Raw genomic sequence first — 15,527 nt, forward strand, 5'->3', positions numbered from 1 at the left:
CGGCCCATCTAGGGGTTACAGGACATACAGGTCATACAAATTAGATCAAAGAGCCATAAGTACTTAATTAAACATGAGTTATTTTTTTACAATTTCTACGATATTTTCAATAATCGAAGAACGCTGTGAAAAGCAGAGACAGACAAGCAAGGTCATGCAAGGGGACAGGGCATTCAAATATCGTTTTTAATGACGTATGTAAGACAACTGGGTAAGTGGGAAAACTATTAATGAGAGTATCAACCTGGTCCCGACACTTTGCCCTCTAAAGTGAGAAACTTGATAGCTGTATAAATGCCTATTTTAAGGGACAGTTAAATGCCTTTAACTTTTGATATTTATGACTCATTCTTAAATTTAAAGGGGCTCTTATTAAATAATTAGCCTTCTGCCCGTTTGCCCCCTGTTCTATAAAAAAATGCCGTATTTTTATAGACCTATATGTGGGTAAGGCCCCCCAAACTTAAAGCTCAGAAAGCCTCGATAATAGAAAATCACAGTCCCTTTAGCTCTAACTTATTCATGTTTGACTGTAATTGGGCAACATTTATTGCTTTAATCTTATTAGTATATTTATATATGTTATTGTACAGTCATGTTGAGTTTTCACTTGCTCATTGTAGTTAGTAACTATGCCTAAACGTCCTTTGTCGGTAATTGACCGTAATTTTTTCTATTTTGTTTACTAGCGTTAGAATGCTTGGGATTATCCATAAGAAGGTATTTTAATCTTGTCTATTGAAATCTCGCCTATACTTAAACCGATGTATAGCAATCTTGGTAAACGGTATAGTTTTTTTCAATCGCCTTGTTTGGTACAGGTATAAATATCGACCATTTAAATGTTCAGATAACATCATGAAAAGCATCTATATAGATTTAGAATGAGAAAAAAATTAGAAAGGGACAAAAGGATTTCCAGCCTCTACATACTATGAAATTATAAAAATGGTTGATTTACCTTCTATTTATTACAACTTAAAAATCCTTGAACCGATCTAGGAACTTTTGCACGAATGGAATTCTTTACTTTCCGAGAACTGTAACTACTAACACGAACACAATTGTGTCATACCATTGGTTGTAATACCAATTAACAACACACAACAAAACAAAAAAACAATTTTAAGTCTGTAATATTTGACTCTTATTTTTTACTAAGACGATTGATCATTTATTTCCGCATTAATATATACGTTCGCCGCTTTTGCATAGACAATTTAAAAAAATATATATACATAATAGTTTAATCATATTGGAAAACCCTACCTAACTCTTTAGTAAAAATTTTAATGTATAACCTTACTTTACGGAAGGATAAGCCGTAAGAGAACCGTTGTATGCATATTAGGCATGCGATGACCTTGTTTTTCAGACAAGAAATAATCTATGCCAAGAACGGCATGGAAGAAACTTTCCGAGATATTTTTAAACACTCCAAATATTGTTATATAAAAAGCAATATTTTTAATATTTGAAAGCAAGTTACGCCTAATGGCATGGTGCAGACTCATTTCTGCATCAGTTCAGTGTTCTAAAGTCAATATTTAGTAGGCGTTTGCGCAAAAAACAAAACGAGTTTTATTTCGACAAAAAAGAATCAAGATTTCATTGTTGTCTCGGCAACATATATACTAGACGAAAATTTTAATATGTAAAGAAAAATAAATAGTTTAAATATAAGACGGACTAAAACTTCTTACATATAAGGTACATACTTATATTTATATATACTAACCGACCCGACAGACGTTGTCATTCGTTGTTGTATAATATGTATTTCAAGCGATTAGTAAAAAGTTGAAGCGTCACCTGCTGGGATGATTTGTGAATCTAAACCACCCAGGGCTCCACCCAAATGCATACAAAAAAAATATAAAGACAATAACCAACCTAAGAACTGCTATATGTTACCGATCCGATCTTCTATGTATAACCAAATTCAATAAAATAATATATATATAAAGAGATATGGATATATAATATTACGATATATATTTCTACATCTATACATTGATGTAGTTATCTAAACAATACTTCCTGATTGTGTCACTAAGATAAATTCAATATATTGCTCTTTTATCAATTCATTTAAAACTAATCATTTCCGGGTTTTAGACACACTAACATAGACAATGAAGCTTGGATAACAATGAAATTGTAGTTGATTGGAAGAATGTTGAATGATACAGTTTGATTAATTTAAATTTGTTGGTTAACAATCTTCACTTAATATATACTTAAATTGGTTCAAGTAATCATAATTTTTTTTTATGGAATGTATTAATGCCAACTATTCTCATAACTTACCGCCTCATGTTACAAATTTTTCATTATTCCAAACTAAATAATTTTAATCTAAGTGAATACAGGCTATTTAATTATAAATATTAAATATTACAAGTAGTTTCTTTGGGAAAATTAAGAAATATTTAAATTGTGGTGGTAGTAATAGTTAATAGTAAGTGTTAATGCAGCATGGAGTAGACAAATTATTAGACTTGTTTAGCCCAAGATTTTTAAAACAGGCAAGTCATTTTATATATGCCCTCCAATCCTCAAATAAGATAAAGAAATATTTGACTTTATGGATTATGTTATTTTGACAATATATTATGTACTTAAAATATAAATAAAAAAAAACTTAAAATGCAATACATTTTATTTTTAAAAATATAACTTTTTAGTCTTGGCTAACATTTATTTAAACCATTTTATTTCATAATGACCAAGAAGTTTTTGGTAATGATTTATTATAATTTATAATATTATAATGCACTTCGGTGATAGTTTCTAGTAGGTAGAAAATTAGACACCAAAAATAAAAATCGTATCAATAGATTATATTCCTGCGTGAATATAACCAATTAATATACAATGAATTTATATAAACCTCCTCAAAATACAAAGTTTCATAAAATAAATATAAAATGAAATTGATTGTTCAAATAAAATTAGCAAAAACTTACCGTGGAAATTTTGGAGACCATAAACAGGTTTCACAATATAAAAGTTCACAATAATTAGCGGCAAGAAATTTGAGGTATATATTAGTTTAAATAGAAATGTTCCTTTAAGGCGATTAAGATTTAAATATTCGCAAATTATAAAAGTAACAAAATTTGACAACAATCCGCACTCCCACTCACACTGACATGAGATTTTAAATGAATTTTGAATTATGAAGAAGTGAAGAGTGAAGATTGAAGAGTGAAGTGTGAGCTGGAGCTCTGGGTTGTGAAATAGTGATTAATAAAGTCAGTCCACACTGTAGTGTGAATTGCAAATTGTCAAATGAAATCAACAATACTGATTGAAGCATAACACCTGACAATTGCAAAAGATTGAACATAACATTAATAACACATTTTTAACGTTATAATTACGTTATCCAATTTTTATAAAACAGTTTAAAAAAATAATATGGTATGGCATACACGGAACTTATAAAAAACATATCAATTTTGAATCTAACTAAAACTAGATTTCAAAATAGATATAAAGCTTTTCCATGAACAAAACCCATCAATATCACTTTCGCAGTTATCAATTTGCATTGTTATTACTCTTGGAGGATTATGTTCTGATAAAAAATCTCCATTTCTTAGCTGTTCCATAGTTTGGTAAACATATTCAATTTTTAGTAAATCTTCATTAGTTTTCGTATCATGCCATCTTTGAAAAACAAGTTTCCCTCCGATGGGCGTGAGTTCATATTGGTCTGGCAACACAAAAGGCTTAAAACCTATTGCCGCCATAACTGAATTCAAGTTTGAATCATGTCCAACAAGCAATGTAAAGTTGGGTGATTTTTTATTTAAAATATTATAAATGTACTTTAATAATGGTTTTGCTACTTCTTTAGCTAATACAGTACTGTTAAATCTAACGTCTTGGTTTCCTCTTGTTATAGTTGAGAACAATTGCCACTCTTTTGAGGTTCTCATATTGCCCCAAGCAACATCTTTAATATTCATACCTTCGTAGTAACTCATAATAAATGCGTCCACTATAGAATTCGTGAATCCCAAAGGTCCATTCACGTTTGGCTCTTTCCCTATTTCGTAAAAGATGTCATTTTTTGCCCTCTCAAAATCACAAATTTTATCAACTTCGCATATCATGGCATGTTTTATATCCACTATATCATTCAATCTCGAGTATGCCTCATTCATATTTAGACTACGTAATTTTTGTTCCATTTCATTTATAATTGCAGACTTTAATTCCTTAGAATCATTCCGTATTATTGGATTAAAAATTGGATCCATTTTATTGGAAATCTTATTGTATACAGTTATGTTACAGTTTTTAAATGCACTGTCTACAAATGCTTTTGCAGTTGCCTTTGTTCTCTGCCTCGTGTTAGCGTAAACATGCACAGTGTTTTGTTCAGGACATCCTGCTGGTAGCAAACCCTTCTCCACTAACCAATTCGATATAAAACTTCCCATGTAACCTTCAAGCAATGCACCTTTAGCAGTTAAAAACGCGGAATCCACGTTCCATATCGGCCACGTGTTACTCGAGAGATAATGTAAATTTGATGAGAGTGGCGCTCTTATATTATGTCGACTTAATATAAGAACTTGTTTTAGATCGTAACTTTTTGTAAATGTAACTAAACCAAGCAAGAAAAGACAAGAAATTTTTACCATTTTGCACGTATAAATTTTACACAGTTGTCGCACAATGTCAAATAGTTTATTTTAAGATTTATCACTAAACGCGTATTTCTTATTGCACTGTGCGTAAAAAGTGATTAAACGTCTGTTGTTATCACTGCTACTAACTTAATCGTATGAGTTATTACACCACTACTATTTGGAAAATATAATGTATTTACGAAAATAATTTTAATGTTATCGCGTATTAGGCTCGTTTGGGACTGGAAAGAGGAGTGTATTTTCTTTGCGAGTGAAAGTAAATCAAGTTTTGTTGATAGCGTGTTAAACTTGACGCTGAGAAAGTTTAAAAAAGAATTGAAAATATTTAATAAAACCAACAGATGGACAGACGAAGACTAATTTATGTAGCACCATTGCAAAAACAATTGTCTCAAAACAAATTCTTATTACTTTTTAATTTAAATTATATACGCATACTCCAGACTGCATTTAGGATGCCAAAAAAATCTACTGTGACTAACTTCTTTAGGAAAATTCTTCAGATGGTTCAGTACTTATAATTATAAGAAATGTACTATGCTGTGCTGTGTATATGACGCAGTAGTTTAAATTGCCCCTTATATCCTAATATTCGCGAAACTAATTGTCGGTGGTAATAAAGCCAATGACCGGTACACATTCATAATAATATAAAGATAACCCGTTAGTATACGTAGTTGGTATCAAAGTTCGGTCACTGGCACATTATTTTTAATTTTCAAACGCGATTTATTAAAAAAAAAATTAATTCTATTTTTGAATGTTTTAAAGTCAAACAATCAAAAACTTTCCGTATTTTTCAAGATGGAGTGGACATTGTATGGGCACTCGCCGATTACCATTATACAATAGTCATTATGTCATCCTAGTGTTAGATATCCTCATTTTTTTATTTGGTTCTAATATTTAACGCCTACTAAATGTTTCTTATCATCATAAGCGAGTGAAGCTATTGCTGTATATTTTACGTGGGGGTAAGTACATTATTAAAAATTTAATGTTTTTTGAGTAATTCGGCGATAAATTACCTATAAATATAGAAACCAATTTAAAACTCTACCATTGAACAAATATCCTATTTAGGCTTTCAAATTATTATTTTAACTTTTATCTACTCACAACTGGCAACATTAAAATTATGTCAGCTGTCAAGCGGTTGTTGACTCCGACGGCTTTTGCAGTTTGCTTGCCATAATTTTTAAGCACAGTGTGTTTAAGTCTCGGTAGCTTTAGTACGGTAATGAATAATAATTTATTTGGAATTGTACCCATGCAAAGGGTGTCCCCCTTGGTACATTTTTCATATGAAAAAAAAAATTAAGTTTGAAATAAAGCGAAGCATCGTTTCTAATAAGCAAGACTGGTTATTGTATAAGGGTTTCGTCTTAAAGGGCGTAAAAATTTCTGTTGTCATTACGATTGACGCGGAGGCATCGTTCGATTTCCTTTAGTTTGTTTAAATTTGTGTGTATCATATTCATATAAGTGTTGTGCAAAGTGTTTGTGTTGGTTTGTTGTCATCGATTCAGCCAATGGATTATTTAAAGAAATAGAAACTTGTTACAAGGTAAGATTTATCTTCTATTCAAAAGAATGCTTTTTAATAAATTCCTAATCGTAAAACATTTTTAATTAAAAAATGTTCAATTTTTATTTAATATTTTAAATTTAGGTAGACTGATTTCAGATATTCAGAGAGTACATTTTATAGTACTATTTAATTCTTAAAAAAGGATAACATACATAACAGTATTTTTTTTCTCTCTTGGGCATGTAATACTACTTATCCATTTCTTTGTGATTGGAAGTAACCTTACTATAATGGGCAAGATAATATAAAAAGTATTTTTTTCGTATTTATGGCAATGAAAATTTTGGTCTAGCCTCGAGCACTACTATTTATTATAAATAACATTTTAATATGATTAAATAACTTTTTCATTCAAATATACTTATATGATCTTGAAATAGTAGGAGTTTATTTTAGGCAAGTTGATCTGTTTTCTGTTGTGATATCAACAGTTGTAAATTCTAAGACAGGGCATTTACTTACTATGTATGCAGCATGTAGTAATAAATCCCAATAGACAGAAAACAAAAGGAGTATTCAGCAGAGTTGAGGTTGAACTATATAATTTGTTGAAAATTGTCATAGACAACTAGTTCATTAGCTTAACATAAATGTAAACATTACAGCAGTATACTAGTAGAAATAATAAAAAGATCTTGAATGTAATGTAGTGCCATGTTATGTAAATGTTTCTTGTATTCTTAAAACCATATTCACACTTCCTGTGTTCAATCTTAAACAGTTTTCAGTTTAGCATCTTAGTTGACAAGGTACAAAAATTAATAAAAAAAAATAGCATATTATTATAATATTCATTAAAGCGTAGGCCTAAATTAAAATTTATTCAACAGTTTACGCTAGTTAAATGAAAGTTAGCTTGAAATTAGGAAAGTGTGCAAAAACTGTCTTAATTGAAGTGTTGTTACTTGTGCTACTTTTATTTATATAATTGTTCTATATCTGTTACAATAGAATGGATAAATTATAGTGTTCTTAAATTTTAGCTAACTATGCACCAATCCAAGCACTATTTGAGTGTATTTTTTTGGGTAAGGTACAAGGGTCAATACTATGTGCTAGACTTTTGTTCCTCTAACTAAAAAAAACTAGTATATTTGATTTTTTTTCTCTTTGTAATAAGTTACTAGATATATTTCTAACAAAATGACTGGAGCAACAGTATCACTTTCATAACAGTAAAATTACCTGATAAAATGGTTCTAATATATTTGTTTTATATGTAAGGAACTTCCAAAAAACAATTTATTCTGTTCTCTAAAAAAACTTTTTATCTAGTAAAAATGGGCTAAAATCATTTAAATCAATATGTATATGTATATATATAAACTACAGAGATAATATGATTTCAGTGATAAATACAAACATATACAGTCAAAATCTGTTATAATAACATCAAAGGGACTAGTCATATTTTATCGTAAAAACCAATAGTCGTAACAGCTGATGACGTTGTTATTAAGTACCTAATACAAAATAGAATTCAGCTGGAACCTTTGATTTTGGTCAATATAACCAGTATGTTGTTCTAAACGATTTTTGGTCTGTAAAAATCAAAGGTCAATCGACATGTTTAGAACAATTCCTTGTAAGCCAATCATTCCCTGACATATTTAATAAAAGATTTCTCTTTCGAAGTCAAAAACCAACAAAAATTTAGCTTATCTGCCCGTTATGCTAACAATTGAGAGCAATTAGTGAAGTAACAAGTAATTATGAATAACTGGGTCGCGTACGTAATCGCTAGTCTTAACTTTTAAGCCATCATTACAATGGGCTATACATAGTTATATGCCGGTCGGATATGGTCGTGTTTAGAGTTGTTAGTGGTAGTTGCAAAACTGGCAAGACGAGCCGCCTTTTCGTGAACACAATCGAGGGGCGCATTGGATTTGCTCATTTTAATTAATATATTATGCACTTTTTACTTTTTGTTTTTTCATGTATCCATTATCAGTTTATATTTTGTTCCGGTTTAGTTTCTTCTTAATAACTTTATGTAATATGTATTTTTGCACTTCTTGCCTACCTTATGTAGTTTAATACATTTTTTTTCTGCAAAGGACTCAAGAATTGGTTTAAGAAATAACGTTAATAACTTAATTTTAAGGTTTTAATTATGTCAGTTAATAAGGCACTTTGTACTGTTCTTGTTTTAATGTAGCATTAATTATAATTTAATCTTTTCAGTCATTTTAATTTCAATAGTTTCTCTTTCGCCATCACTGTAAAGATGTTTAAACTTTTGAAACTGTACTAAGTATCAGTAATTAAGTCGTAAAATAATCGGGCTTTGCAGTGCTGTTCAAATACGTAATTATTAATCTCAGTATAAATATAATCAGATATAATTTATTAAACGACTCTGTTGATTAGAACAACATAGTATTAAGTATTTGTTGTTTTACTTTAGTTTTTTTTAAATTACTTTGTCTACTTAATGTACTGTTGTTTTCTGTTTCCAAACATATTATATAGTTTAACTATATAATCTGTTTTGGCTTTCTGTATTGTCTTATAATATGTATAAGCTGTAAGATTACTTATAATTAAATAAATAAATAAACATAGTTACCGCAAGGCCCAATAATGTTACTGTCTATAACAAAAAAACTTTACGTTCTAATTGTTATACCTAACTGTAATAACAAGTCAATTCCCGTTCTAATCGACTTTTAGATATAACTCGTTTATCTTTTTGTTTGTTTTCTAAACGTAGGCGTACTGAGAATTGGAAAGCCGTTGTCGCAGATAACTATTGTGGTTTTGATATAGCCAATTTGACTTTTAACAGTTTACCTTAGTATAGGGAATGCAATGGGGATTTAAAATTACAATCTCGCGAGATCTAGCCATATTTAGGAGAGTTTTTTTGGAATTATCAATTATGGAATAACGAATTAGGAAACTAAGTATTAAGAGTGCTGTCTGATAAATTACATCTTATGTCAGTCAAAAATGCCCTCGCAACACTGTTTGCTATCAGCGTGATTAAACTATTATACGCAAAGTATGAAAATCTACCCCTTAATCATATAGATTAATCTCTTCTTTATGACTCAGTGTGTCGGGTACAGGAGTCTGATCACCTACTTGTCTATTGATTTGATTGACAAATGGTCACGAAAAAGATACAAAACTCTGTAGGCGAGACCTAAAAAGCTTGTAGCGCGTTTATTTATTTTTATTTTCAAGTTATTTTTAATAACTTCTGCTAACTTCCGGGTTTTTAACAGTGCAAGGTTGCAATTAATACATGGTCATCCAGAATGTATGCGCGGAAAGCTATATTTGTTAATAATTCGGCTTATAGGTCACTGGTTTTGGGCTTGGAGCCTTTAAGGGCTTGAGGTCATTAGGTATGTGCCTTAGCTGAAGATAAGCGATATAGAAAAGCAGTGGACTTCCTTCACTTCAACTATGCATCAATTACTGTACGCAATTAACACGGTGGAACCGGGCCAGGTCATAGACCAAAACGGCGTGGCACAGATAATTTACTGTTTTTTATAGAACAAACGGGCAGTGGGCTCACCTGATGTTAAGTGATACCGCCGCCCATGGACACTGTCAATGCCAGAGGTCTCGCGAGTGAGAGAATTTACTTGACTTTGGAATAAAATTATCGATCGATAGATACAAAGATCCCAAATCAAGGTTTGTAGGTCTAAAAATAATTTATCATACATTTTGAAATAGGGGCTGATCTCATGATCGCTTTTTTGCGGCCCCCAGTCCCCACTGAAAACAATAGGCGATTAAAAATACTTAATCTTATGTTGGAATACCGGAGATCCATCAACTCATGTGCGGTGCGCGTCTATCGAACGGAACGTGGAATTGTTCTTTTGTTTTCGGTCGATTTCTTATGTCGCGTTTGCGTCTATTACGGGGAATTTCCCGTAATAGCCCAGAAATTCACGATTCACACACGCACTATCCAGTGCGTGTGTGAAGGATAGTTTAGGATACCGCCGCCCGTAGAGGCTGTTAATGCGGTTAAGAAGATTGCTTTACAAGTTGGAAAGAAATTCTATTTATGCCTTTATTTTATTCGTATTATATCTTAGCTTTCGCTGGAACAGAAGTTGATAGCGAGAGGTTGATTTAGGCTTGGTTAAGGTCATCCAATGAATCATACAAGGCGCACCCTATACTCCAATACCCTTGTAAAGGCTAGTGAGATACTATTTTTGGGATAAACAGTGGACTCTCGTTGATTTGATTTCTTCCGGTCCCTTGAAAAATACTCGATACATTTAATAAGGTCAATGTTAATTGGTCCTGATAATTTAAAAGTTGAAGGAATAGTATTGAAGTATCCCTACTCTCTCTAACTTGAAGTGTTCATTGCACATACCTATCAATTGTTTTTTAATACTTTGGATAATACTTTAATACTTTTTAATACTTTTACTGATATATCGCTCACTCGATCAAAAGATAGCGGTCCTCTTTTTCCAAATAAAAGTTTGTGAATCCTTGTATTTAATTTTTAATACATAATAATAAATATCGAATGTTGATGAAGCCCTTCCCGCGTTATTATCTTATTATTATTATTATTAGTAAATGTAATGAAATACAATTTAATTAGAACGCGATTTTACAACCCATAAGTTTTTATTTATATTAATTAAATTTTAAGTGATAATACTTTGTTGGGATATTGATCGAGTGATATAAGTAATTTATTAAAAATATTTTAGATTTGTAATAGACGCATTGGTGATGTTTCAGTTGCGTTTTGCATTTTAAAGAATAGGAAAGTGGTACATGTTAAGTGAAACCTGTATGGAGGGCATGAATCATTGAATTGTAGATTTTGTGACGGTTTTGACGGTTGTAAACTTAAGAGTATGGATCTGTGGATACTGGCTCAAGCAAGCCCACCAAGCAACCGGGTAGTTTGGGGAACTTTAAGGTGAGCCAATACCTACGGCTTTTTTTCAATTCGGTAAAAAACTGTTTTCTTTTTTAAAATAGCTGAAATCAGGCAGATGTGCCACCGTGCGGCACTTTGCGGCAAATTTGATGGCGTCCTAAATCTTGAACGACTATATAAATCTAGTCTTTTTAAAACACCCGGTCATTATGATGTACAGTGTGTTGTCCTCGACTTACGTGAGTGAAATATGCAATCGAAGAATGTATAATTAATTGAGACTACGAGACACAGACGGCTAGTTAAATTTTATGTGCGCTTGATTCATAGCGTTATCGGAAAATACTAAAATCAATAACTCATTATGTATATCCAAACAATTAATTTAATTTATTCACACTTCGTTACATTTATTCAAATAACATAATACGGGAAAATACTGATTAAAAAAATATATAAATTAAAACAAACTAAAAACAGGTGCACTTTTTCCACTTGGTGCACGTGCTACAGAATTCAATGGCGATGTTTCGAAGATACAACCGTTTCGTTGTGTGGACCCACGCACCCACCAATTATACTACTTATATTTATTATAAATTGTTTCTTATACAACGCTTTTTGTGGAGTTTCCCCACCTTGGTACACATGGGATTTGGTCCCAGCGGTACACCGTACAAGTATGTGTTGTACGATGTGTACATACATAATTCTCTTGTGAAAGTGACATTTTGTGATTCACTTTCGCGATAGAGCCTTTGAACAAATTTTAATTTAATTTAGGATCTGCATTATTTCTTTGAACCAAATTGCATTACGAATATCGGACGAAGTCAATCTCGAGGTATTTTAAGATATTGTTTACATCGATGTCTAACTGAGGGGTTTTACATATCTACTAAATCCTATATGTAAAGTTATTCAGCTTTAGATGATGAGATTTAGGATGAGATTACTACCAAATATAAAACATATATAATTCGTAGCAATAGTTTATTTTATGGGAAAAGTGATACATTTCTTAAATTTATTAAAAGGCAGAGATAAAAGAGCCTCTGGGATTTTGTTAAAGAAATGTATCACTTCTCCCATAAAATAAACGATTGCTACGAATTATATATGTTTTATATTTGGTAGTAATGTTTGATACATTTGTTTCCCTCAATTATCTGGCAGCGATGACGACACAGGCGTAACAGGGCGGGGCCACCTTGACCTATATATCGAGGTGACGCATTGCGAAACGCGGGAAATGCTATTCTAAATTGTAATGCACAAAGTATACTAAAACCGCTAGCTAGTACTAGAGGCCTAAGGCCTTTGATATGTTCAGCCAAGTTTTTTTATAAGACGGGGCAAACGGGCCGGGAGGAGGCTCATCTGATGTAAAGTTATACCGCCGCCCATGGTCACTCTCAATGCCAGAGGAATGAGAATGTTGTTGTCAGCCTTTTAAAAATTGGTACGCTATTTTCTTGAAGGACCCTAAGTCAAATTGGTTCGGAAATACTCCAGTCGGCAGCTGGTTCCACAAAGTGGTGGTTCGCGGCAAAAAGTGCCTTGAAAAACGCTCAGTTGTGAAACGGCGGACGTAGAGGTGATACTGGTGGAATTTCGTATTCTGCCTTGACGTCCGATTAACAAGTTCGACTTCGAACTCTGGAACGAACGAACTTAAATTAAATAGGATTTATTGAAACTATCAAACTAAACGAGTAATGTTTTGTGGCAGCAATTTTTTTTTTTTGGAGTTATAACTCGGTATAAGCCAGCATACAATTGCCCATGGGTAAAAGATTTTGTAGATACAGTAGAAACTGTTTTTTTCTATTGTCAATAGTTTTTTCCACGGCGCACGCGATGACAGGTTTTTTAATGGATAATTTTTTCACACCATTTATATAAAAGCATATCTTCACTGATGAAGATGCAGTTTTCCAATAGAGAAAGAATTTTTGAAATCAGTCCAGTAATTTTTGTGTGAAAACATTATCAACATGGATACCAAAACCAAATGGTTTTTCTTTTTAATATTAGTATAGATAGATAGTTAAGAGATAGTATTAGTATGGTGAGAAATAATAATTAATGTCCCTTGTTTCATAGAACTTATTAATCAGCTTTATACGTTCCTAGAAGCTTAGGGTTAGTTGCTCAACTTCCTGGTACAGTTGAGAAGAAATTCCTTTTAACTGAATATATATTAGAGTTGTCTGAACGTGGGTAGATGAAACGATGTTCGACCTATCGATCAGCAGGGTAGTATAACCAACATCCGGTTTTGGCTAATAAATGAAACGAATTTTTTTCTGTTTCATAGAATAGGGGGCAAACGAGCAAGAGGCTCACATGATGTAATTTTTTTTATATATAATAGGGAGGCAAACGAGCCTGCGGGACGCCCGAAAAGGCATTTTTAGTAGGTGCGTTGCCGGCCTTTAAGTGAGGAGTTTTGAATTGTTGGAGGTCGTATCTCTCAGGGAAAACCCCCGCCGCTAGTCGGGAAGACACAGAATTTTAACTCGATAGTTAATTATTTAATATAAACTATACTAAGTAAGTAATTGTAGGAAGTGATTTAAGATTAACAATCTAACAAATGACGTAATACATATTTGCGAATAACACAAGTCACATTTATTTTCGCCTAATATTAGTTAAACGCTGAACTAGCTGTTAAGGCTATATTGACGTTTCTCATTGTCTGTACAGCGCCACTCGGTCGCGACAGCCCCTAGACTGGCAGTCACCCCTCAAAGGGTGACTGCGGTGAGGTCACGGGACAATAGTTTTTTAGCGTGATAGGGTATCTGGAGTAGGTACTTGATTTGTGATCTGATATAGTCTTTTGATTTAATATTTTCGTTTCCATACTCTAACGAAACGGCTAGACCGATTCTTTTGAATTGTTTTATGCATATTCAGTAAGTCTGACAATCGGCTACTATCTATCCTTCAAACCTTTTTTTTTTTTTTTTTTTATTGAGGGGAATGCATTTTCGCACAGAGTGTGGGACTCGCTCTTAAAGCCCTACCCACTAAACCCCTCCCACCAATCACGTCACTGTTGGGGTAACTTGGGCTCGCGTTAGCATTCTACCAAGAGACCCCGTGACTGGCTGCTGCAGCAACCATCTTCCATTACATTGACATCGCCTGAGAAGTCTTTGCAGTAGGGTTGCAATTTCTTGCACCTAACACGTGATTCGCCGCCATGTTCTCGCTTGCACATATAACACAATGTGGTGCTTCGTCACATCTGACAGATTTGTGTCCCGCTTTTCCACACCTATAGCACACATTGCTACGGTCCTCCGTGGATGTGCATGACGCCCGTGTGTGTCCTAATTCCAAACATTTATAACAGCGCAATGGGGGTAATTTTAGAAGAACTACCTCCACCAAACTCCATCCTATTATGCACTCTCCTTCCAGAATTATTTTTGCTATTGCAACTGGGCAATGAACAAGCACACTTCTTATTCTGTATCGCCTTTCAATGTCTTTACACCTTATTAAATCTGCTGCGCAGTTTGCTTTTTTCGACAGGGCAGCAATTACGTCCTCGGCAGTAACTGCATCGTCAAGGCCTTTAACCCTGAGACACACCATTTTTTCTGGCCTACTAACTCTCGCCATTGTAAGAAGCGCAGCTTTTAATTTACTGGCGAGTAAATCTGCCTTTTCTTTATATGCCTCGCCTTCTATTTCAATAAGACGCCCACCTGCAGCTGCCCGCCTGATGTTTATGTGACTTATGCCTAACTCAGGTAAAGCTACACTCTTCCTTGCTTTCTTAATAACCTCAGCATATGTAACACCATTTTCCTCAGCTTCCTGTTCTAATGTCACTAGTACTGCTGCTGACCGGGGTACAGTGAGCAATGCCCCTCCTTTGGGTGGGACCACCTCATGTTGCACTATCTTTTTATTTCCTTTCCTCGAAACAACACTAGCCCAACAATCTGGGCGTGTAGTTCCCTCCGGTGCGGTCTGTAGATCCAACGTCATTATCGATTGATTAACTACTGTTTGGTCCGACTTCGACTTTAACTGTTTAGGTAAAAGCCTATTTTCTATATTCGCCAATTTTTTCTTCAAAAGTTCCTCAGTTGAATGCATAATTTCGCTTTTCAGATCTTTCCCAAATGGTTTTAAAACCTCCGTTAGCCCTTCAGCACCATTATCAGACCGGGCTAGAAGCTTCCTCTTAAGTACCTCCATCTCTTTCTTTGATTCCTCCAAGCGCATCTTTACACGAGTACACTTCGCTTTAAGGCGAATAATTTCCTCCGTTTGATTTTGTAGAGGAAGATATTCAGCTAATTCTTTGATATCCCTCGCTGCTGCTTTCATTTCCTTTGCATACTTTGGTTTTGTGTTTCCC

General features: G+C 33.3%; 3 protein-coding genes across 3 annotated transcripts in view; 1 reads left to right on the forward strand and 2 right to left on the reverse strand.

Moving 5' to 3' along the window:
- The window catches only part of LOC110998911 (probable multidrug resistance-associated protein lethal(2)03659), a 43,478-nt gene extending 40,373 nt beyond the window's left edge, over positions 1–3,105 (reverse strand). Inside the window, exon 1 of the mRNA XM_045631534.1 lies at positions 2,970–3,105. The gene's annotated coding sequence lies outside the window, so the exon portion shown is untranslated. The remainder of the gene's footprint in view (positions 1–2,969) is intronic.
- Positions 3,106–3,470: 365 nt separating this feature from the next.
- LOC111001291 (glucose-1-phosphatase) lies at positions 3,471–4,901 on the reverse strand. Its single transcript, XM_022271145.2, has one exon. The coding sequence runs from the start codon at positions 4,656–4,658 to the stop codon at positions 3,471–3,473; it is 1,188 nt and encodes a 395-aa protein (XP_022126837.2). The 5' UTR covers positions 4,659–4,901.
- Positions 4,902–5,868: 967 nt separating this feature from the next.
- LOC111001290 (GTPase-activating protein CdGAPr) overlaps positions 5,869–15,527 on the forward strand; it is a 50,789-nt gene continuing 41,130 nt past the window's right edge. The window contains exon 1 of the mRNA XM_045631296.1: positions 5,869–6,234. The gene's annotated coding sequence lies outside the window, so the exon portion shown is untranslated. The remainder of the gene's footprint in view (positions 6,235–15,527) is intronic.

This window comes from Pieris rapae, chromosome 15, assembly GCF_905147795.1.
Source record: "Pieris rapae chromosome 15, ilPieRapa1.1, whole genome shotgun sequence".
Classification (NCBI taxonomy): domain Eukaryota; kingdom Metazoa; phylum Arthropoda; class Insecta; order Lepidoptera; family Pieridae; genus Pieris; species Pieris rapae.